The sequence below is a fragment of the Varanus komodoensis genome, unplaced genomic scaffold (assembly GCF_004798865.1).
Source record: "Varanus komodoensis strain SLA01 unplaced genomic scaffold, ASM479886v1 scaffold2, whole genome shotgun sequence".
In the NCBI taxonomy this organism is placed as follows: domain Eukaryota; kingdom Metazoa; phylum Chordata; class Lepidosauria; order Squamata; family Varanidae; genus Varanus; species Varanus komodoensis.
In genome coordinates this window covers 36,092,689-36,116,337 of record NW_025335568.1, presented here as the reverse complement: position 1 = coordinate 36,116,337, position 23,649 = coordinate 36,092,689, and the positions used below count along the sequence as shown (strand labels likewise).

Genomic DNA, 23,649 nt, shown 5'->3' with positions numbered 1-23,649 from the left:
TTTGAAATGGAGTGGGCCTAGATGTAGTTTGGCCTGAAGAAGTTGACTGCCACTGGGGTTTATCTGATCATTTATGGCACTGATATGATGTGGAATTGTACAGTTTCTGTTCTTAGTCCACAGAGTCATCAGTGACCTTACTGAACATGATTTTTAGTCCCTTGGGTAAAAGCATTAGATTGCTCATGACCTCATCAAAGCCATGATTATCACAGAGCTGAAACTGCAACTAATCACATGCTGGGAGATGCTACCCTACTGTTTGACCAAACAGAAATCTTCATGCTTAAATATTAAGTTCCTGTTTGTCATCTGGCATGTGCTCCAGGGAGGAAGGGGTTTTTCCACTACAAAAACATTCTGATACCCGAACACACAGGCTTGATAAAGCAGCTGGTGAGAAGACATTACAACCCAACACAGAACATTAAGCCTATGTTACTTCCAGGATGACAGAACTTGGTGCAAGATGTTTAAAAAATTCCTTTTCTTGGACTTTTGTGTCAATTTCCTGATGCTGGTCGCACAGGGAAAAGTTCCATCCAGGATTTTTTTCATGATCTGATCTATAACAAAGCTGGTAGGAGGGGAATAGCGGTTAGCATTGATGTGTGAACATTATCAAGCTTGGACATTGGATTTTGAATAGAGCAGGTAACAAATTCCACCATTCATGATTAATTCAAAATATGGCTGTTACACAGAATGTTGTTTTTCAATATTTATCATGGATTGTGTCAGGGAGGAAGAAGCCTCATTTGGCAAATCTTCCATTTCTGAGGCAGTTGGCTTAGTCAGTGAGCAGCTTGAAGCGGGAGATGACACCACCAGAAGGCCCCATGAGAGCAGAATAGATTTCAAACCAAAAGAATGTAACTCTGTACTGGTACCAATGCAGGGAGTAGCCAGCCAGTGGTACAACCACTGCTGCTGTAAGTAGTTGGCAACAAGTACTACCAACAGGGCAGTAAAAGATAATCCTCTCCAGGTTGGACAGTTGGGGAGCAGCTAAGGGCAGGCAATTATCAATAGTGAGGTGGTGGTGGTGACCTGGTTGGAAACCACTGCATGCAGGGAGAACATTAAAACTGATGCTGAACGTGCCCCCAGGACTTATCTCTAGAGGTGTATGACCTCCCAGAGACTTGAGAGATCTGCAGGGGAGAACAGCAGGGCCAGTATACAGTCGGTGAACAGGAGCAGCATGCTTGTTAAATCCTGGTTCCATCACAGTGATGACAATATTGGTCTGATGATAACACCACACAGAGAAAATAGTGGTGTCTGAAACACAGGATGCTTTCAAGGCTGAGTAACAGAAACATGATCCAGTGCATGATTGACTACCTGATTCATCTGGAGTGAAGAAAGCAGTTTCTTCTTCAGAAGCAGACTGATCCTTGCAAGTTTATGTAAAAACAAAGTTAAAAGTTTGGGGTACCATCACAACTGCTACACTATTTGGGACAAATATCGCCAACATCAGAAAAATGGGGGAGGGGGAACACATGTGGCCTGCAGGCTCATTGATTTTACCACTCTGCTTCATTGGTACATTTAACTTCTTAAGCACTTGGGAATATAAAATGTTGGAGGGTTGGGGGGCAGAACTCCTATTAGCAGGAAGCCACTCCATCTTGGAGTGGACCTTGAAGGTTGCCCTTGGTGCTCAGCATCAAACTGGGGGTGCTGCTGGTGTACCACCAACCCTTGAGTCCAATTGACTTCGGAGCTGTTAGAGGTGGCCTCAAATAGGATGTTGGAGGAACACAGGACCGCCAGGCTGGGGCTGCCTCTGCAGCTTTGGCTCAGGACTTTCTGGCCTCCATAACCACTATGGGGACCTCTGCTTGTCATTGGCCCAAGGGTATTGATGTGGGGTACACCCTTGATCTGGTGTTTGGTCCAAGCTGTGAAGGAAGTCGCAAAACTTACAGCAGTGGGAAGTCCAGATTACCCAGTGTTGTGATCAGGCCATTTCTTGGTAAGAAATGGATTTATTCCATTACTTCCCTCTTGCAGGAGTAGAGATGGTATGCCCTAGGAAGCCGATAGAAGCCCACGGATTTCAGATGCCATTGTGGAAAGAACCAGAGATCCAAAACTCTAGTCTATGGAACAATAAACTGCAGAGCCATTGACACAACTGTACCTGAGTGACCTGTCATCACAGAGCCTGTGCCTCTGATTGGTATACTGGGGATATATGATCAGTGATACTGGCTGTACATCAGCTAGTGTGCAAATAGTGCAAGACTTAACCGTGGGGATGACCAAGCACACGCCAAACTTTGGTGCTACTGCATGTTGCTGGAGACAGCAGAGGTTTGCTGCCTCCATTTCATCTGGTGGTTGTTCAGGGGAGCTCCTTGGGTGGCCACAGACTCTCCCCAGAGAATGGAGTAAACCTTGAGTCTGGGAGATAGGATCATTGCTGGTTCTGGATAGGATTGCACAACCCTTGAAAGATCAATTTGTAACCTGTCTGGAAATGGGAACCCAGCTTTCTCACAAAACAAAATTCCCAACCAGACAGTTCAGATTTACGAGGGATCTGCAAAAAGGTTTTGCACTTTTCTATCTTAATTGGAAACAGGGAAAGCAGGAAGAATAATTGGGCATGTCTGAGTATCATGTGACTAGTCTGTCTGGCAAGCCAGCTGCCCTTGCAGTTTAGTATGATATGCCACCCTGTGAAGATGGCTGCAAAACTTACAAACTGCACCAAAGAGGAACAGCGTTTTGTTAAAGGGAATTGTGTTGCTGCACAAAACCACCCGCCCCCACACTGCAGCCCACACACTGGATACTCTCAGACAACTGAAGTGGGAGGTTATGGAACACACAGCTTAGTTTGGATTTAGCGCCATCTGATTTCCACCTTTTTGAACCACTCAAAGAAACTTTAAGGGGAAGATTTTCATGTGATGATGATGTGAAAGCAGCGGTGCATGAGTGGCTACATGCTCTACCAAAAATATTTTTTGCTGATGGCATTAAAAAGTTGGTATGACACTGGGAAAAACTCATCACAAAGGAAGGTGACTATGTAGAAAAGTGATGTAGCTTGTTTTTGAAATCCTTAATAGTACCACTATAAAACAGAACCAAGGACTGGAAGTTGATATCCACGGACCCGAATGTCCACCTCAACAGAGGGCACACAGGCAGGATGCAGTAATCATCACTGCCCATCATGCAAAATCTCAACAGTGCTTAAACAAATTTGTAAGCGGCTGATGGTAGCTGAGAAATTGCTACCACAAGATGAACTATCATGGGAAAATTCTACCATCTAAGCTATAGCCACCTGATGGTCTTGGAAGAAAAAAAACTCATCCTGAAAGGCAGTGAGGAAAACTAACTGCAAACAGAAAGAACACTAAGCTGACAGAAAGAAGAAGAGGAGACAAAATGAGTATTTGTTTAGCTCTAAACAGCTTTCCTTAGATGCTTGTTGGTAGTCAGAAATGAAATTAGCAGGAAGGCAAGAGCCACTTTCCTTGGAACATGGAAATGATGGTTGCAGAATGCTTGCCAAATCTCTAGTCTAGCTATAGAAGCTTCCTGAAATAGGTCCTGGACATGCACAGAAGCCATATACTGCATGGAGCCCAAAAAGAATATTCAGGATATGAAAAGGTACAAGAATATTATGGTGTAATTCACCAAAATCCTTCCATGATAGAGAAGTGGTGGGACATTTAGTGATTTATAGAATAAGCACTTCTTACAACTATACCTTCTTCATTTAATTTCAACTCATTTTGAAAGGGAAATTTATACTCTGATTTTAAATGCATTCAGGAACCAAATGATAGATAAAAGGCAAATACTGCCACTGCACATAATGCAAGTCATTTTTAAAATTTGTAAAGGTCCCTTTGGAAACAAAAGATACAAACACAATAGAATCACACAACCAGTTTGTTTTTTAGCTTAACCCATTCTTCATTCATCTTATTTTTACCCCCAAATCACAAACTAGTAATGATACAAAGCTTTTGCAGTGCATGTGCAGATATCTGTATATACACACAACCTATTTAACCTTCAAATAATGTATTTCCACGGATTCTTTTTTTAAAACATGTATACCACCCCTTACTTTAGGTTGGAAATGAAACCAATGTGTTTCTCTTATAAAAACAAAACAAACTATATGCATGTAAAAAAACAAACTTGAAATATACTGACCAGACAACATTTGAAGAAATAACCATTTCTGTAATTCACATACACAGTAAAACAGTGCCAAAATGCCATTCTGTGAGCCATGGTAAAACATCATGCATACATTTGCAGTGAACCGAAAGGAAAACACCCCCGTTTCCTCTTTCATTTACACACTAGGAACCCATTTACTAATTCTATAGTACAAAAAAGCTGCTATAAATTGGACGGACAGCCACCTAAATATAAGTTTATGAAGTAAAACATGTGAGGAACCATTGAATCACTACTGCATGTCAAGCTGTTTATTAACTTACTCAAAGAAAATGCACTTCCTTTGGAGAAGCAAATGTCAAATGCTTTTACGGCCACCATCCACTCCTTGCATAGTCATTGCCAGCACTGATATTAGTTACCACAGTCTCAACAGAAAACTTAAATCAGAGACTCGTATTCTGCCAACGCCAAGAACAAACTTTTCCACAAAGTTTAATCTTCAAATAGCTTAATGAAAGTGAAAACAATGTTCTAGAGTGTATATAGCTTACAAATAAAAAAGTACAAAACTAGAACCTGTCATAAAAAAGAACATTCCATTGTAAAAGCACCTATTCAAATAAACTAATGAACTCTGCATGCAAAATTATAAGCATAAGGCTGTCAAGTGTCAAATTCTTTAAAACAATGTGTAAAAAAAACCTTGTTAGTCATTGCATCCTTCAGATACCTCCCCCACCCCAAATTATAGTTTTGTAGTACTTTTTCAAAGTGTCTGACATCTACAAAATGCAGTGTCAACAACTTAGGAACCATGATAAAGATACATTGTACCCAAGACAGTATTATCATATTTTTGTGCAATTTTAACAGAATCGGAATGCTCAACAACACTGTTAAGTTCAGGAATACTTTCAGCAGTATCCCCAAAGCCATGGTAGTGTCCATAGTGCAATGTATCTCCAGCGTCATCCACCCACGAGGGCCTGTTTGAGACAAAGCTACTTGGGCTTCCATTCAGATGCAAGGAACCACACATATCAGAAGCAGGATTTAAAACTTTTTCGGGTTCCTCAACACTGTTGCCAGCATTAAGCGTATGTTTATGAGCAGAAGCTTGTGCATTAGATACAAGCAATGTTAGGCATTCTTCACGCCTGGCACTGAATCCATTGAGCTGTGCTGGGGAAGTGAAGTCCCAGTGTCCATTGATGATATGTCCATTTGCCAATGCATTCAATATGGAGTTACTGCAATTCATATCTGCATTAAGAAATAGACCTGTCATCGTAAATTGACTCAATCAAAATAAAAGCCATCACATTATACTACACTTTAATAAGAGTTTTATAAATTAACTGTATTTAAACAAACCTGTGCCAGTGCAGACCCCATGTTTTAGGCCTTATCTTGCTTATACATTTTGGGGGGAAAAAAAAAGTTGTCTGTGCTTAACGAAGGCCAAGAAACAAATTATACAAATACACTTTACATTAATTTAAATTTACATACTGCTTTTCCAGCTAAAGATACCTAAAATGATCAATCTATTAAGGCCACAATCCCATATAAATTTTACTAAGGAGTTACTCCACTGAGCACAGTGGGGTTTGCATTATGATGCATACAAATGGCCTGTAAGGACTTTTCTAATGTTATAGCTGATATGGCATAGATCATGCATAACTGTAAGCACTATTTTGGAAAAGGAATACAGAAAATGTTAGGCTTCCAAGCTAGGATATAAAAGTTGGTATTATTGGTTAATAGAAACTAAAGTTGCAAATTTTCTAGCATAGCAAAACAGTAATTTTATTAGTTTTGCCTTTCAAATTTCAGAGAAGTACACAGTAGGCAGCCATTATATATAAAAAAGCCTTATGCAAATGCAAGAATGATTATGCAACATGTCTTGTTAGTTATTTTACATCAACTTTTAACTTAAATACAAAGCAACCTCCCATGCTATTCTATAAAATGGAGTTTCAAGAAGCTGTATAGTACATTTGCAAAAATGTCATAAATGTATGCAAACTGTACCCAGCACTATAAACAGTCCAATAATCAATCTTTTCTCAGGTTTGTTACTTACTGCAATATTTACCATTTTTCAGGAGCAGTATTTCATATGTATGTATGTAAATATAAAGTGCCACATAATAGGACAAGTATGAACAACAAATTGGCATGAAAAATAGCTTCTTGGTTAAATATGCCAAAATATTCTATCTTGTACAGTAGGAGCAGTACTGTATTTGGCAACTCATTACTTAGTATTGATTCTAGAGTTCCCTTGAGTTTTAGATACACCAAAGACTATTTACAAATAAACAAGTTTTAACTCATAGCTCAATTCTGCCTTATTTTGACAAAGTGCCACATTATATTTTTTCAATATTCTATAAATTATTGTGGCTCAATATGTTTGGAGAGTTATTCACATTTACATGGAATATGAAGCAGAATTCTGGAGAAATGAGCTTACTGTAAACAAGCTGTGTACTGATATAACATACACCCTGTTGGCTCCCTCTTCTCCACTAAGCCCAGGGGTAACCATCCATTCACATCAACAACACTGGATTTTGACAGCAACAAATGCAGGATTTTCACTTTAAAACTAGGGCCATGGGAACATGTATTTGCATTAAAACAAGGCACAATTCCCTACATACCCTGGTAAGGAGCTGAGGAGATGGTGGGAACCCACCCCATGGCCTCCTGGGCACGGGAAGGTGAGGGGCTCCCACCCAAGAAATGAATGCTCAGCTATAGCAGCATTCCTGATTCAAGGCTCTGCACAGGTGCAAAGCCCATATATGGGATGCAGAGAAACCACGAGGACAAACTAAGGTCTGCGTGTTTTCTACCTACCTGCTAACTATCCAGTACGTGAAAGCGGACCCTCACAACAGATGACAAGGTAAACATTCAATCCTTATCTAAGTTAGAGGCTTACGCTACAAGGAGAAGCCAAGGTGGAGCAAACAGACTGTACACACAAGCTTGTTCACAATTAGCTAGGATTCTTTGGAATCCTGGTTCATTTTTCCATACAAATGTGATGACTAACCCAAATATGGCAATAACTCAGTTGGGCCTCCTAGCAAAAACCTAAGGAAAAAAAGTGTTGTATTAATCTCAATGATTTAAACTTGGAAGTACCTATTGGGAATGCAAACCACAAAGAAGTAATTACCTCCTTAATAAAAGCTGTGTAAGGTTTTTGTTCATGTAGGAGTATTTCTACTGAGGACAGGGCTTATGCTTAAATTATACAAATGCCATAATAAAAAGCTACATTTATTTTCTATTTCAAAAATAATTATTAAAGTGTCATTACTTTCCCTTTAATTTTATACGACTGTATCATCCAATCAGTTTCAAGTTCCTATACATCACAGATCATAAATATTTTCTCTTAAAAATAAATGTGAATGTAAGAGATACATCCATAGGAGTCCTTTTGAAAAATTTAACTACCACCAGCTTCAGACTAAAGAAATCTGTACTGATCCAGAACAGGCATGACAAGTATGAGCTCTGTTCACACCAACACTGTGGACAGTTCTCCCCATTCATTTTCATGGGGGGCAGGCAGCTCTGCACAAGCAATGTGCGCTTGTTTCAAGCAAACATTCCCTAAAGTGAGTGTAGCTCAAACTGTACATTATATTAATTACATGACTTGAATCCAGGTCAGGATTTATATATAAGTACTTCACTAGAAATTCTCCAGGTTAACAATTGTGTGGGAAGGACAATTTTATCAGGGTCAAAACTACAGAAGAAAAGGCTGCAAACTGTAATCACAAGGAAAACAGGGGGGTTCCATCCCTAGGATCAACTTTAAAATAACCCCCGTATATGATTGCAGCCCTTCATGGCCTTGGAGAATTCCATATACTTATAGCAGCCCTTGACATGGGAAGGTACTAATTATTGTACTTTAAATGAACACTAACAGCATTTCCTTCAGGATTTCAAAAAACTAACTTAAAATGCACAGCATCAGTTCAGCAAATTTGGCAAAACACTAGCAAAAAAATCCAAATAGAAAGATTGCTTTAATGTACATAGATGAACTTTGGAGCAAAAATGGTAGTGCTTGACTAAATTTGTGATACTACACGTTAATCATATGATTATGAACATAGCACAATCAGTTTTTCCTTTTAGTTACAATAAATTGTTGCACTAATGACTATGAATATTATTTTAAGAAGCATTCTTTTATGATCAAGGCACATGGCATTAAGTGGAACAGCCACTAGAAATATATTCTGATCCGTAATCAAGAATGTCTTTTGAGTCTCACAAACACCTTCTGGAAAACAGTCTTCCTACTTAAAAGGCTTACGATATTTTAGCAATACAAGTTTTAAGACTGTGGGACATGTGCAGTAAAATTGTTAAAGATAAAATGCATATTGATTCTTGCAACGACAAGGAGTCTGCATTGCAGAAACTGTGTAAATTTCAATCTCTTTGGGTCCAACAGAACCACTCTTCTGTTTGGTATCTTCAACCGTTTGCACGTTGTTGTGGTTAACAGGGAACTCTCCACTCCCACCTGATATAACAGCAAACTCTCTATCAACATGCATATTGTCAGCATCATCTTCAGTTCCTCCATTAGTCATTGACGTTAAGCCATCAAAATGTTGACCTGTTCCGAAAAAATATTCAGAATGTTTCATTTTAATTACAAGGAAGTTTAGTTTCATGCACACCTTTAATAACTGTATGAAAGCAGAATGTGCAATGGGAAGAGCATCTGGAGGAGGTTGCACTGGTATGAAAACCATCCTAACTGCATACGCAGCTGCTTGGTAGAGTATTTACTTTGATATACCACAGCCTTGGGACCTAAGTAGAAGTTAACCTGGAAGAGGCAAGCTGTGGCAAATGTCTTAACTTTAGGTGAAACTGGTATACTACCAACATCAACTTATTGTGGCTTACCCAAATCAAACTTGTAATTTAAATCAACATACTATGTTCATAATTTCAGAATGAATCTAAATGCTTGCTAATAAAGAAGTATCACCTAAGTAGGCAAGGAATGTGACCATTTTCAGTCTTCTCTCTTGCCATCTCTTATTTGGAAAAAAAGGACTTACTTCACAGTAAGTCTACAAGGTCTAAAATAACACACATAAGCACTTTAAACACATAGGAAAGCATTATATAAATGCTACAATATTGTCAATGAACTGGTTCAAATGTAAAGGTTAAGTTGCAGATGTCTCAGTTTAAAGGTAAGGTAATAACTACAACATATACTCTTTGATAAAATCCTAGTGATTTTAACAGTACTTCCTAGTAAGAGTGCCAGACCCTTTAAAAACACATTTGCAACAAGGTCAATGATGGCCCGTAGAATAGTTGCTTGTTTGCATCTTTATAAATTGAAGAACATGTTCTTAAGGGCAACATCATGAAAAGTGATTACCTATGGAGATGACTTTCCAGTGCCATCTCAAGCCAGATCATGTCTTGGTGCTTTAAAGTTAACATCAGAATTATCTAATGTTCAGCCTTGAGTTCAGATATAACAAGCAGTTCTGGTTTCCTTATTCATTAATTGCTCTAGGCTCACCTCTCACCCAATCTTTTGTTCTTCAGATTAAAATGACACAACAGACTCATTTCCTATTTTAAACCAACTTCAGTTGCCCATGTTTTCCAAACTCAAAGAACTGTGGTTTGTCAACCTAGAACCTTTTACGATGTTCTGGCCTGCAACTACTGTCCTTTCTAGCCAGCTCATTTCATGATAAGGGATGAAAGAATTTAATATAATTATATTCCACTTTTTTCCTTCCTTCCTTCCAAGGAACTCATGGCATTTTACATAATTCTTCTCCTCTCATTCTTATTCTCAGAACAATAACCCTGTGAGGTAGGTTGGGCTGAGAGTCTGGGACTGGCCCCAAATCAACTGATGAGCTCCATGGTTGAGTGGCAACCAGAACATGGATTTTCTAAGTCCCAGTCCTGCCTGCTTAATCAGTACATCACACTCTCACACTGGATTGCAGGTCAAAAACACTGGGAGGACCACATGTTGCTCACCTCTGATTTAAAATTAGAAGCAAATGCTTACAATCTCATTCTCAGGCAATGAAAAGGGAAGGAAAAGAAGGGGGATGAACTGCAGCTCATTCCTGTTGCTAGAAACCATGGCTCCCCATTATTTTTGAGTTAGGCCTCTGTTTACCTTAATGTCTTGGGTCCAAGTGTAAGAAATCAAATTCCTCACCTTCAGTCCTAGCCTTCTTGCTTCCAACACCATCCATGTCTTCAAAGGTTCGTTTTCGACTTATACCTCTATTGAGGACACTGGGGATATTCTGATGTACCCCATTTAAGATGCCATTGCTATAGAAATGGTTCAGCGGACAGTTCTGGAGGTTCAAGAGCAACTGAGCACATTCCTGGAAGCCCTGGGTATGTGCAAGATCTGCTGCTGTCAGGCCACTGGCATTTCTTAAGCTGCACAATACAAATATACTGAATTATACCCCATAATAAATATAACCTGATGACTGCTGCTGATTTAACTAACTGAGAAGGTGATGAGAGAGAATTTTGCAATTTTCCCATTAAGGGTTTTTAAGTTATCAAATTTTAAATTATATAACTAACATCTTAGCACATATCTGAATTCTAAACAAGGTTCAGGAATCAGTACAATTCAGAACCATTATGTGCCATAAAAAGTAAACTCTCCTATTTAAATGCCTGAGTAAGTTAAAATTTCTTGCCTACAGTCTGAAGCATCTGACCTTTACACAAATTTCAGACTCCTGATCCAAATCCTTTCTTCTACTATTTAATTTGATAAAAAGGAATGATCTGAAGTAAATACTTAAAACAATTGTTACAAAATGTAATAGTTGTCCATGGCATTCTAGATTCTACCACCACAAAAATATATCATGATTTCTCCTCACAATAAAAAGTAGGTATTCATTTGCAACAAATTATTTACATATAGACCTGCATAGAATTCTTTACTGTATCATTGCTTATGTTTTGTATTAAGCTCAGCGCTTATTTCAAAGTTTGTGACATCATAAGTGGTAGACTATCATCCAGTATATTAATTTACGATCATGTGTACAAAATTTTGTAGCATTAGATTTTGAGCTTCTAAAGAACAAGAATTCTCTGTCATTCATCATGAAAAACCACATATGTACACTGCTTTTAATACACACGTTTGCTTTGTAAAGAGCAAAAAAGTGGAAGCACAAAGAATTGCACAGAAAGGTAGCAGTGATTTTTTTCCTAACGAAGCGCAGAACAAGTGTATGATTAAGGTGACCCGTAACTTCTACATACAATGTAAATCAGGCAACACTGCTTATAACCTGTAAACAGGTGAAAAGACTGATGGGACAAACTATAGCTAATCTGCTCTAATCTGCTCTGTTGTAGAAAACAAACTACAGCTAATCTGCTCTGTGCAGAAACGTTAATTTGTTATTATTCCAAAGAATGAAGAAAGAAATTGCAGAAGATGCTTCTAGACATTGTTACTGAAAACTATATTCTTAATATCTTGATGAGAGTTCTGGGATGTCTGTAAACCTAGATATGCTAATCTACAGAAAGAGAAACAAGATTTTATCTGAAGTACAACCGTAGTTCACTTAATATCCATTTGAGCGATGAACTATTTATTGCAGGAATAAAAAGATTTTTTATGCACTGGTGACAAGCTATCTTAACATGGGTGAAAACTGACGGGACACTAAAGCCCTTTTTGTTCCCCATCACTTGCTTTTGCAGCAGGAGCACAAGTGCCACAATGTACAACTTCATACTTTCAATGGAAGGCCTGCCTACACTTCCCATATATAGGTATCCAGCTTCCCCTTTCCTTCCTAAATCCCAAGTTACAAGGCCACCTGGGAAGAGAGCTCCATTTAAGTCTCAGACTGACTGTCAATGACATGCAGAGGTTGAATGTCATGGCATTCATGCGAAGTTGCTGTTACCCAATGAAAGAAAGCTAATATAAATAGAAAACATCAAGAAAAAGACTGCCAAGATATGGAGAAAATTGTCATAACCTGTAAGAGCTCAGAAACATTTTGTTGGTTTGAAGAAATGAAGTTAGGGAAGCTCAAAATGCTTCAGGATTTAAGAGTGGAGATTCTTTAAGAAAACTCAATTATGGGCTTTAAACACAGCAGTTTTCCTGCCAAATGAACAGAGCAGCAGGAATATAATTTTAAAGGAGACTTATAAAGGACAGTATTCCTGATTTGGAATGTCAAAGAAAAGGAGGATGTCTCAAGCTCCATAACAGCACATGCTATATTTGGGGGGAAAGAATCACATGGAAAAAGAAATAAAAGTGATCTAAGTTTTCATAAGAAAGAACCTTAATTCTACTATTCATAAACATGCTATGAAAAATGGAAGGTATCTGATTTACTAAAGGTTTTGTATTCTTGCAACCACATCTGGAAATGTCTACATTTTTAATTAAGAAAGTTATATCTGATATAAATAAGACAGTTAAGGGTGCAATTCTTTGCATGTTTTGGCAGAAAATGGTCATATACTTCCCAGTCTTCCCCAGTCAGCCATACACACATAGAACGGCATCTTAAATGTACCATATCTGGATTTTTTCAGAAAAATCTGCAAAGCAGGGAGTTCTTAAAAACAGAATGCACAGAATTTATCTCCATCTTAAGATATTTCAACCCTATCTAAAATAAGAGATGAGTAAATGAAGTAAGAGAACATGACATGATCAGATTCTTTTTATAACAAAAAAATTTTCCAAGCAGCAAATAGGTTCATATTGTAATATATATGCCATTGTGCCAATTAATGGCTAGCACAAAAATATATAGAATACTTAGAGCAGGCTTTATACAAAATTTGCTTTGTAAGAAAAATCAAGATCTGCTTCCTAGGGAAAACAAGCCAAAAATTGTCTGCAAAAGAGATTTCCTTATTCTTCTCATTCAATCCAAAGTATGGTCAGAACAATTTTTTGCTCTCAATTATAGATCAAGGCATATGTTTGGTAGTATTTTCTAACAGAGTAAAACAGAAAATAAGCTTTTTAAGTAGGAACACAAAGAGCAGTAATTCTTTTAAGTAGGACCAAAGTCAGTTTTTAAATCAGAAAAAGGGGTGAAGAGAACTTTTTACAGAACACAAGCCTTAACTCATGTTTGACACCTAGATGGCCTACCTACTCATACAAAGTTGCACAAAATTATGTCTGAAGAGAGTGAGACACAGACGCCTTACATCCTAAGAAAGTTACTAAAGCTCTTTTCCTGTGCTATTGATAAGATTCTATATAGAGTGACGAGTGAGGACATTGAAAGGAAGTACAGAATATCCCCATTAGGTTGGCCTTAATGACACTGACTTCTGTTCCTGCTGCTGTACACAGAGATTTTATTTGGTTTTTGGAGGGAAAACCTATTTTCTTGGGTGCGGAAATAGACAATCCCTTAAAACAAAGTAGTATGTAACAAATGCTAGACCTCAGTACATTAAAAATGGCAAAGCCCAAGTTCAGGAATACTTGTCTGTGGGTGGTGGGTGAGAGAGTGTGAGAGAAAAAAATACGAGATTCACATCATTTCAGATAAGCCAGTGTGAAAAAGCCTAGTAATCCGAATGCTTGCATCTTAAGGTATCTGAATGTATGTGAATACTGCGAACTATTAAATTTCATCTATCCATGTTAAATGCTTTTATCTTCTGACCTTTAATAGTCATGTACATGTATACCTTTCTTTGCAGTACTAAGGGCAACATTCATAGCAGACTTCTCCCCCTCATGCCTCATCCATGTTCCTCTTGGACAAAGTGCTGCTCCCAGAATCTTCATTACTATGATTAGTCTTGACAAGGAGTCTTCTCATCTCTGGATTTCAGTCTTCAGTTTTGAGTTTCCATTTAGCTATGACACCATGACATCCATTCTAAGGCCATGATTCATTTGAGACTGTTGTAATATTATAAATCAGCTATTAAAGGATGGCAGTGATGCAGCATACAATCTTTAATATAATTCTTGCATTCCTCTCAGATAACTGATTCATCAGCAGATCCAACTCCCATTTAAGTCATCAAGCAGCTATTCCTTGACCACAATAGGAACTGAACCTTATCCTAAATGTGATGTTAGCTTTCATGTTACACATCAATTGCCAGCACAGTGTTCTGTGTCAGGCATACATGACTCTTGCTTTTTTCAATTAATGTGACAATAAGGAAAAGAATAATTTCACCTAACCATGTGACCAGGTAACAGTATTTTCAATAGGAAGACGTGAATTTAATACAAAATTAGAGAGCAAAACAGTTGACTAATTAAGAGCATCAACTTTATAATTTAAAAAATTACCCTGCTAAATAAAGTTATCAAAGCATAATTTAAAATAGAAAAGGTATGCCCTAAGAGGCCTAAGAATATAAGTACGCTAGAACGTTTACTTTCTTTGGTACGTTTTGTAGTTGACTAGACAATGGATGGTTTCCTGTAGCCCTTTTTTCCTTGTGATATTGCATGTGGGTATTTTAGGGGGAAGGGATATAAAAGGAGATTCCTATCATTCTCAGAAAGGGCTGGTTAAAACCCTGAAGGTATTATCCACTTATAATGTCACATACTTTGAACAAAACATAGATTGATTTAAAATGATCATTTTAAAAAAGGGGTATGCTTCTATTAAGAATAACCCCCTAACATAATTGGAATGATTGCCACATAGTATCTGCAGCTGAAAAACTTCTCTTCACTAATGCCATGAGACTTAAGAAAATAATACTTCAGTTCTTAATCTAATATGCCCACTTAAAAATACTCAAACTTAATATATTGTTAGTTTACAAATTAAAAAAATAAGATACTGCAATTAGGGTAAGCAAGAGCATGCAAATCTATATATTCTATATCTGAATTCCTAGATTAGCATTAAAACCAATCACCGCAACAAATACCTCAACAGTATGCCTTGTGTGCAGAAAGGAAGCGATACTGAACATTCAATGCCACAACTGTAAGGTTTTCGGAGAAGCACCTGTGGCAGTTTCAGCAGTTTCTATATGGAATGCTCCCCCTTTCTAGGATTACTTGAAAAAATCAAGTCAATTCGAATTACGTAGCTGTAAAACATTGACATGTGTAGTTTTTATAGTTTCAGAATCTTCTCTTTGACTTAAAAAGGGCAATGGTGCATAAAACAGGAAACTTACATTATAGGGGATCACATATTTGCAGGCAACATTAAGATTAAAAGTTATATTAACACACATAAAGTGCAGTAGCACATAATTCATCATCATTAAGCCATCATCATGTGACCACCTTAACAATGAGACAGTGCGCCTGACTCAAGCACGGACTCTCAAGCACGGATTTTCATCCTGAAGCCCAATGTAATTCTGTCAGTTCTCTGAAACGTAAACATGATATGTACTAGAAACAAATTGTCAATTCATGACTGGTTATTTAAAAATTTGGTAAATTGCATGTAAAAATGAATTATTAACTATGCCTACATGAAACGGCAGCTAATACATGTGATTTTAAAAAAATATCCTTGCTACAGTACTCCTGACTTAAGATTCTTCCATAGGATCCTCAGATAACAGCCTAAAGTTACTAAGCAAAAAATGTAAAGCCACTAATCTGAAAGTTTTAACCCTTTGGCATCCAAAAATAGAAAGCACAACAAAGTGATCTTGAAATTATTGTAAATAAATTCTAAAAGACTGTTTGGAAAAACTTCTCCAAAGAGTTGCTACAGAAATGTACTGCATATACACACGTTTTGGTGCCATGTTTTCATTTCACATTGATAATCATACCTTAGATCTAATCTACAGTTTTGGCAAGATGAGGGTTGCTACAATGTTCTTTCCTACTGTACCTCCAAGTTCATGAAGATCGAAGATTTCTGATCTATAGGGGAGACTAACAGGGTTAAGTGATAATTATTAGGTTTTGAGTAACAATCTGCTTCTTTCCCCCTTTTCTCTCCACATACTTTCCATAAGATAGTATCTTGTTATACAAGACTGAAAAGGCTTCCACCACCATTATTTAACTGATTAAATAGAGCTTTCAAATCACAAGAAAATATTTTTAAATATTTTATCCTTTTTTAACATCCAGCAAGGAGAGCACAAAGCTTGTTAATCCATTAGTTGGTCCTAATACAAGTATTTTTTTTCTGATTTTTTCTCTTCAATACTGTTATATCTTAAAGCTTGATATTTGCTGTAATCTTTGCTGCAAGTTCTATACAAAAGCAAGAAGGAACAATTTTGTTCTGAGTCTTTCTTCTTTAGCACAGGAGACTTCATAATTCAGTTTGCTACAAAACAGAATGAAAGGTTTTGACCAGCATTAGGTTGACCAGAATTTGATATATTTTTAATTTTTGCCAAGTATTGCCTTTTCCAAGTAGTATAAACTACAGTACATCATGCTACAGGCATGAAATTCAAGAAAGAATTGAAAAAAGCCAGTATTACAAACTGCCTCTTTCTTGAAGAGTTTGATAAGGATCCCTTTGCTATAAAGATTTAATTGAATAGGAAGAATTCAGCATTCAAACTGAGCAACAGGATTAGAAAATACTGTAATATCTCATGATCTCATCCTGATAATTGCTTCCAATTGGTGCCAGAATTTTTAATTGATCATAAATGTACTAACCACAGTACCAGGATATTAAATAAATGTTAAAAATTACCAGAATTTGAACAACTGGTTATGTTGTCGGTGTACATTAAGGATGCAGTGAAAAAAATATATTATAAAGTACTCTGCAGTATGCCAAAAGAGTCAGCATACTAATTGCTGCTGAATTTTGAAACGGGAAAATACAGGCTATTAAGATACAACTACTTATACTGTGTCATATAATTGAGATTGTAAAAATGACAAGCCTTTATCCAATTAAGTAAAATTAAAAAACCAAATCATTTGTTTTTTTTTTTTTAAATCCATGACTTACCATTTAAAAAATTTATACAGAATCTCCAGCTATGTATTCTACTTGGTTTTATATTCATCATCACAATTCATGACTACATATAATTTAACTTTTGCCTTTATTATTTTATATCTAAGTAAGATTTTATGACCGTGTTTGTCCTTATTTATGGTGTTTTATCAGAAGCATAGATAATCTTATCAAGAATGTTGAAGACAAGATAAGGGATGGATATAGGTTGGAAGTAAACATGCATTAATATTTGAGTAAGTAAGTAGTAGATATGTATTAAGTTGCTATATTTGAATATACTCCACAGGCAGTGTCCAATACTTCTGATGCACCTCTGTTGTTCTGCTGCATCTATGGAGCCAACCATTAGCAGAAGAGAAAGCTAGTGTGACCTAAGACAATTGCAAAAAAAAAAAAAAAAAAAAAAAATCACCATCAGAATGAGGGAAAACTTCCCTGTTCTTTCCTCTTTATATCCTTAGCACAGGGGCAGTGTCAATCTTCCAATCCATCCAGAGTATATATTTACTCAAGTAAAGGGTCAAAAGTTACTCATTAATTATAACATACCTATTATATTAAAAACCTAAGAACAGAGCTCTACTTTCAATTGTTTTCCCATTTTCTTCTCATTCACAATCTGAGCAAAAGTTAGCACTGGGTTTAGTTCCTGAACAAACCAGAACTCTGGTTCACACATGACAATCAGCCAGCTATGACCAAACCCATCCCAGAATGTAGAATGAAAACAGAAGCTACACCTGACCCACTCACCACTGCCATTTCATGGATGAAATAACTCACCAACTGGTATTACAAGCAAACTGACAATTTAACTAATTAATTCTGGTCTCTAATGTCTATCATTCCTCTCTTCATTCCTTCTTCTCTGTCTTTCTTCTAAGTCTCCCTACCTTGCTAATTAACTTTCTCCATGTGTGAATAGTTACTGTGCCCACCCCAAGGTTCCATTCTGGTCTCCACTGCCATACTCCCCCACCCCCATGCACTCTACTCTAAATATACATTACCAATAACCCTAAGTAGCAAACTGCTCATTTCAGTCCTCTTGATTAGAAATTACTGTGAAGCATTAAGAAAAAGCAATGAAGAGGTAGACTCACAAGGAAATTCTGGAAAATAACCTTGCATCGTGCATGTATTTTTTACAGACTGGTGTGCATTAAAAGATTCAAAGAGCCAGCATTCCCTTACAAGCTATGAAAAGGTCATGCATTTAAGACATAAGCTTTAGGTTGGACTGGATGTGTTGTACTGCCATTCGATCATCCTCAACACTTGCATACTGGCTGGGATGATGGCATTTATTCCAATAAATCTTATGGATGCCAAGGCTGGAAAGACTGAGCTAACCATTCTCCTCCACTGTGATGAAACTCTGGGATGAGTTCAGGTCTCTTAACTTCTGTGAGTCTAAGTAAGGTGCAAGTCTAAGAGAAATGATGGAGCAGTGGCACCTGCTGTACTGAATTCAAGATGTGGGTATGCCATCTCTGTTCTTCAAAAACTTGACAGTAAGTAAGTGTCATGACATGCCCTGCTTTCCCTGCAATCCCTCAGACCAAGGCTATTGAGGCAACTCAAAACAGATCAACGTCCCTGAAATAAAAATGGTGATGTTCAAGAAGAATCAATTTTTGGCTGAAATTAACATCTATACGGACATATAAAGAAGTGTTTGTGAAATGCAAATTAAAATTGAGCTCCATGTTCTGAGCACATGAATGCCAGTGAAGTAAAACTAAATAGGTTCTGAGACAGAAGATGAAAAGAAATCAGAATTCTACTTCCGCTGTCCAAAAACATTTTTGTAGCCAAACTGAGGGGGGGGGGGGGACAGACATTACTACTCGAGTTGGATATTTATTTATTTAGGAAGCTTCTATGCCACCCCATTCGCCGAAGCCTCGGGGCGGCTCACAATAATAAATACTGGCTCAATATTGAAGGATTTGATTTCACAAATCCTTGTTTTAATACTGAATATGCTGTACCATTCATCAAGAGTGAATCCTTAGGCCATCCAGAGAATACATGTTGATGAAAAGCTAAAGAAGTATCTTAAAGAGGATTTTAACTCTTCTTGCATATGATCCTATGTAAGTGGCAACCTGATGAATAGCTTGGATTCCTATCATTTTTCCTGAAAGAATATACTGAGCACTCACAAAACTAGTCTCTAGTACTGGAGTGATATAAACAGACTATTTATGCCTTTTCCCTTACAAATGTATAGAGAAGAATGAAATGCTTTCAGGATGAAGAGCTTCTTCGGAGAGAAAACAAATAGTGGAGTGTAAAAAATTGATGATGTATCTGAAAAGGCCTTAAATCTATAACAAAGGGTAATGCATCTTATGATCTGTTTACTTTGCTAACAACAGCAATAAACAACACTTTATCAGTTTCCCAAAGAACTATTGCTTACATGATCATCCTTTTCAGACTTAAATTGAGGTTGGTTCAATCCTGGGGTCAGTTAGTGGAACGCAATCAGAAAATGTTGCAGACCAGATTTATTTGTGACAGTTTTCTACAGTCCATTCTGACTTTTATGAGCATATTCCATTACCTCTGTTCTTGTGAAATCCTTGACCCTATTTATGATTCTAGAGCTACACTTATTAGTAATGAGACAAACAATGTTTTCTTCTCCTTTATATCTTTCTACAAATGAATGCACTGATGCAGTTCAGTATCAAGAGAGCTCTGATATGGTGGCAAAGCTTTTCAGATATACTACAGGGCCTTCTCTTTTGGCTGTGCTCATTCATGTAGTTACCAAAGCTTTCCCTCTATCACTATGAATACATGAATATTCCATTCCATAAATTTAGTATTACATGTCTACCCTGCCTTTTTGATTTGTGCAAGGAACTCAAGGCTGTTTACATGGCCATCCTCCTCTCCATTTTCCTCACAACAAACCACTGAGGCAGGTTAGGCTGAGAGTCAGAGGAAGACCAAAGTCAATCCAGTGAGTTTCATGGATGAGTGGGGGCTAGGACATGGATTTCCCCAAGTCCCTATCCACCACTTTAACTATGGGAACTAGAACCCATGTCTGATGAGTCCCTGTCCAACACTCTAGTCACTACTCTATAATAGCTTAGCTATAAAGCACTAATTCACAATTTTATGCTGTAAGTTCTTAAATTTGCATGCATAACACAGTCTGCTTAATTAAAGTCATGCAAGTGTGGGTATTATTGCTGGATATGAACTGTTTGTCTTTCGATATAACAAATAGTGCTTTGTCACTAGGCATGGGAAATGGTTTGGGAATAAGCATTCTTTGAACTCCTCTTCTAAGGGGGACTTCTGCACGATTCAAGATTCCAATCAACTCCTAAGAGGACCTGTTGTCATACATGCCCACAATAGGATGGCTATGTGGTCACAGGATTCGCCTTCCCCTCTGGGTTTCCCAGCAGCAGCTAGTTCCTGGAACACATTAAGCCATATATGTACAGCCTGTTTAGATCCAGTTCTGGGTATATTCAGCACTCTTTCCCAACTCCACACAGTGGGCATGAGGCCAACTGCTGAAGTCATCATAGTATGCCATGTTCTTTGGCCATAAGAAAACCCATACCAGACTACTGACCCATCTGGTTCAGTATCTGTTCATATAGCAGCCAAACAGCTGCTTGCAGACAACCTAGAAGCAGGGAGGAGGGGGAAGGGTTGCCTTGTGCTCAACTTCCCAGCAACTGGTGCGCATAAGCATAACACCTCTGATCCTAGAGGTAGCATACACCCATTAGGACTAGTAACCACTGACCACCTTATCCCCCATGGATTTGTATAATCTTTTAAAAGACTGGTGAACACTATTAGCATTCTTTTAGAAATAATTTCATAGTTTATCTTATGTGCTGTCTAAAACAGTATTTCATTTTATTGTCCTGAATCTTCCACCAATTTACTTCACAGGATGACCCCATGTTCCAGAATATGAGGAGAAAAGTTTCTCCCTATCTACTTTCTCCACACTATGCACTGACCATGGCACAAGCGCAATGCCAATTTCTAGAGGTCATGACTATTCTTAGAGCCCTAATCTTATCCTCAAGGGTATAACCCAGTCTTACAAGTATGATGTCAATCCTAATCTGCAAAGCTCCCAATGTGGATCTTCTACTGTTCTAAATGGTACTACTGTATTCCATTTTAAAAAATGAATTAGTTCACAAAAGTGTAGGAAACTAATCTTGCAAAATCAGTTTTAAAGTTACTGCAATATTAAAGTAGTAGTCCATGGCAAAAATACAACAGGACCAATGTTTTAATTTTCTTGTTTAAATAACGTTTTAGTTATTCCATTTTTAATTGTGAGCTGTTTTGAATGCCATTTTTGCTAGAAAGGCAGGATATAAATGCAAAAAATAAAAATTCATAATGCTGAAGAATTACATCTTCTACTGAATGCTTTGCTAAAAAACTCCAAATACCTGCAGAAATAGAAAATTGGTGCTCGAGATAAAGTACTATGCGATCCAAGTATTTAGAAAAGCCTCCTGTGGTTTGATAAGACACTTTACAGTTATTACATTACTGATGGAGAATGTTATATCACATAGATGGGAATGAACATATAAAGCAAAGCAGTGACAATAAACAGAAGCAGAGAAGGAGCTCTGAACCAATATTTGCATATCATATGCTTGGGCTGTGGTTAATCAAGTCATACTCTGGCATGAATTAAGTGTGTGTTCTAACACCTCCATATCTGGTCATATTAGCAAAGTAGAATTAGACTGAAATTATCACAGTATAATGAATTAATTAAATGTTCCTGAACTGATTCTATTTTTTCTTAATATATATTCTCTTCCCTCTCAAATATTATCTGGATTTTGAATAATTTTTCCATGATCTGTCATATATTAATTATGCTGCCAAAGTGTTTTATAAAGACTTCCACACAGTTCTGTTGGTTAACATCTTTGTGAGAAACTCTGGCAGTAACTACTCTAAGATGATGCTGGCAAGGCAAAAAAGGAAGCTTCTTCACTGTATTTACATCTGTGCTTTCCTTTATTCTTTAAGTTTGATGTGATATACTACATGAGAGCTATTTTCCACAAATACATACAATTAAACTCATCCTTCATATGAAATCTCTTCCAACTGCTACAGATCTGATGTGATCTAGGCCATCCTTGGAAATTTAAATATGAGATGAAAAGACAGAAACACCAACAGTAGGGAATGACACTTGAAGATCATTGCTGTTGCTTTAAACATTTGTCCATCGGCGAGAGCAACAACAAGCTTCTTCCTGTATGCTTAATACTACATGCTCACTTACCTACTGGATGCATTTTTAACATATCATAAAATGTGAATTTTATAAGTATAGTTAGTGTTACTAAATGCTACACTAGAGAGGCAAAAGAAAACATGGCACCCAAAACTGTACATATGCTGGCACAAGGTTAAATATGTACAACTCACAGGTATTTGTCATTATGCAATTGTCACTTTTCATCATAATCCAGAGGTATGGATAATCAGAATTATGTATCCACATTAAAAAGTTACACCTCAAACCTTTTACTGATATGAGGACATTGGGATCACCTGCTTCCCCTCTTCACGTGTCCATGAACACTGAACCAAAGTTAGTGGAGCAACCATGTTTATGTCTGTTGGGCATACTGTGCACAGAATATGCTCCAGCTAAAATGAGAAGGTAAATACCACAAACATATCAAAATATTTTTCAATGGGGTACATTTAACAAAGCTTTCTATTAAATATACACAACTCAAGAGATCTACCGTATTTTTCGCTCTATAAGACGCACTTTTTTCCCCCTCAAAAGGGGAAATGTCTGTGCATCTTATAGAGCAAATGTGTGTGTGCCCGATGCCCGGGACGCTGCGGGCCGCCTGCACCACGTGGCACCACGTGGCACCACCTGGCCGACATGTGCTCGGCACGCGCTGCTCCACCCACACCTCCGGCACAGATGAGAGCTGTGCCGCTCAGGGGGAGAGGTGCGGAGGAGGAGGAGCTGCGGGCTTTAACCCGCCGGCAGCACAGAGAGACGGACTGCTCACCCCCACCGCCTGGGAAGACCTGCCACCGTGCCACCCGGAAGACCACCGCCAGCACGCTGCCAGCCCCACGTGACACCACCTGGCTAGCACGTGCTCGGTGCGCCCTGCTCCGCCCCCCCCCCCCTCCGGCACAGGTGAGAGCTGTTAATCACAGGGCGGTGTGTTTTTCAAATGTCAACCCGTCTTTTAATGAAGCCCATGGGGAAGTGATGGGGAATGTGCCTGTGATTATCAGGAAGCTTTCCATGGATCAGTTATCTGTTAGCTGATCAGACACATTTTTTTTTAGGATCAGTGGGTATTTCAACAGCATTATCTTCGTGTATGAAGTTTATTCTTCAAAGGCTACTTAGTCCGCTGTGTGTTTGATTTACCATACAATA

General features: G+C 37.8%; 1 protein-coding gene across 3 annotated transcripts in view; it reads right to left on the bottom strand.

Moving 5' to 3' along the window:
* Positions 1–3,909: 3,909 nt before the first annotated feature.
* ANKRD10 (ankyrin repeat domain 10) overlaps positions 3,910–23,649 on the bottom strand; it is a 33,213-nt gene continuing 13,473 nt past the window's right edge. For all 3 annotated transcript variants that reach the window (XM_044428268.1, XM_044428270.1, XM_044428269.1), the window contains exons 4-6: positions 10,436–10,668; positions 8,744–8,839; positions 3,910–5,433 (exon numbers count right to left, since the gene is read on the bottom strand). In XM_044428268.1, the coding sequence (XP_044284203.1) occupies positions 4,976–5,433; positions 8,744–8,839; positions 10,436–10,668 (787 nt within the window). In that variant the 3' untranslated portion in view covers positions 3,910–4,975. The remainder of the gene's footprint in view (positions 5,434–8,743; positions 8,840–10,435; positions 10,669–23,649) is intronic.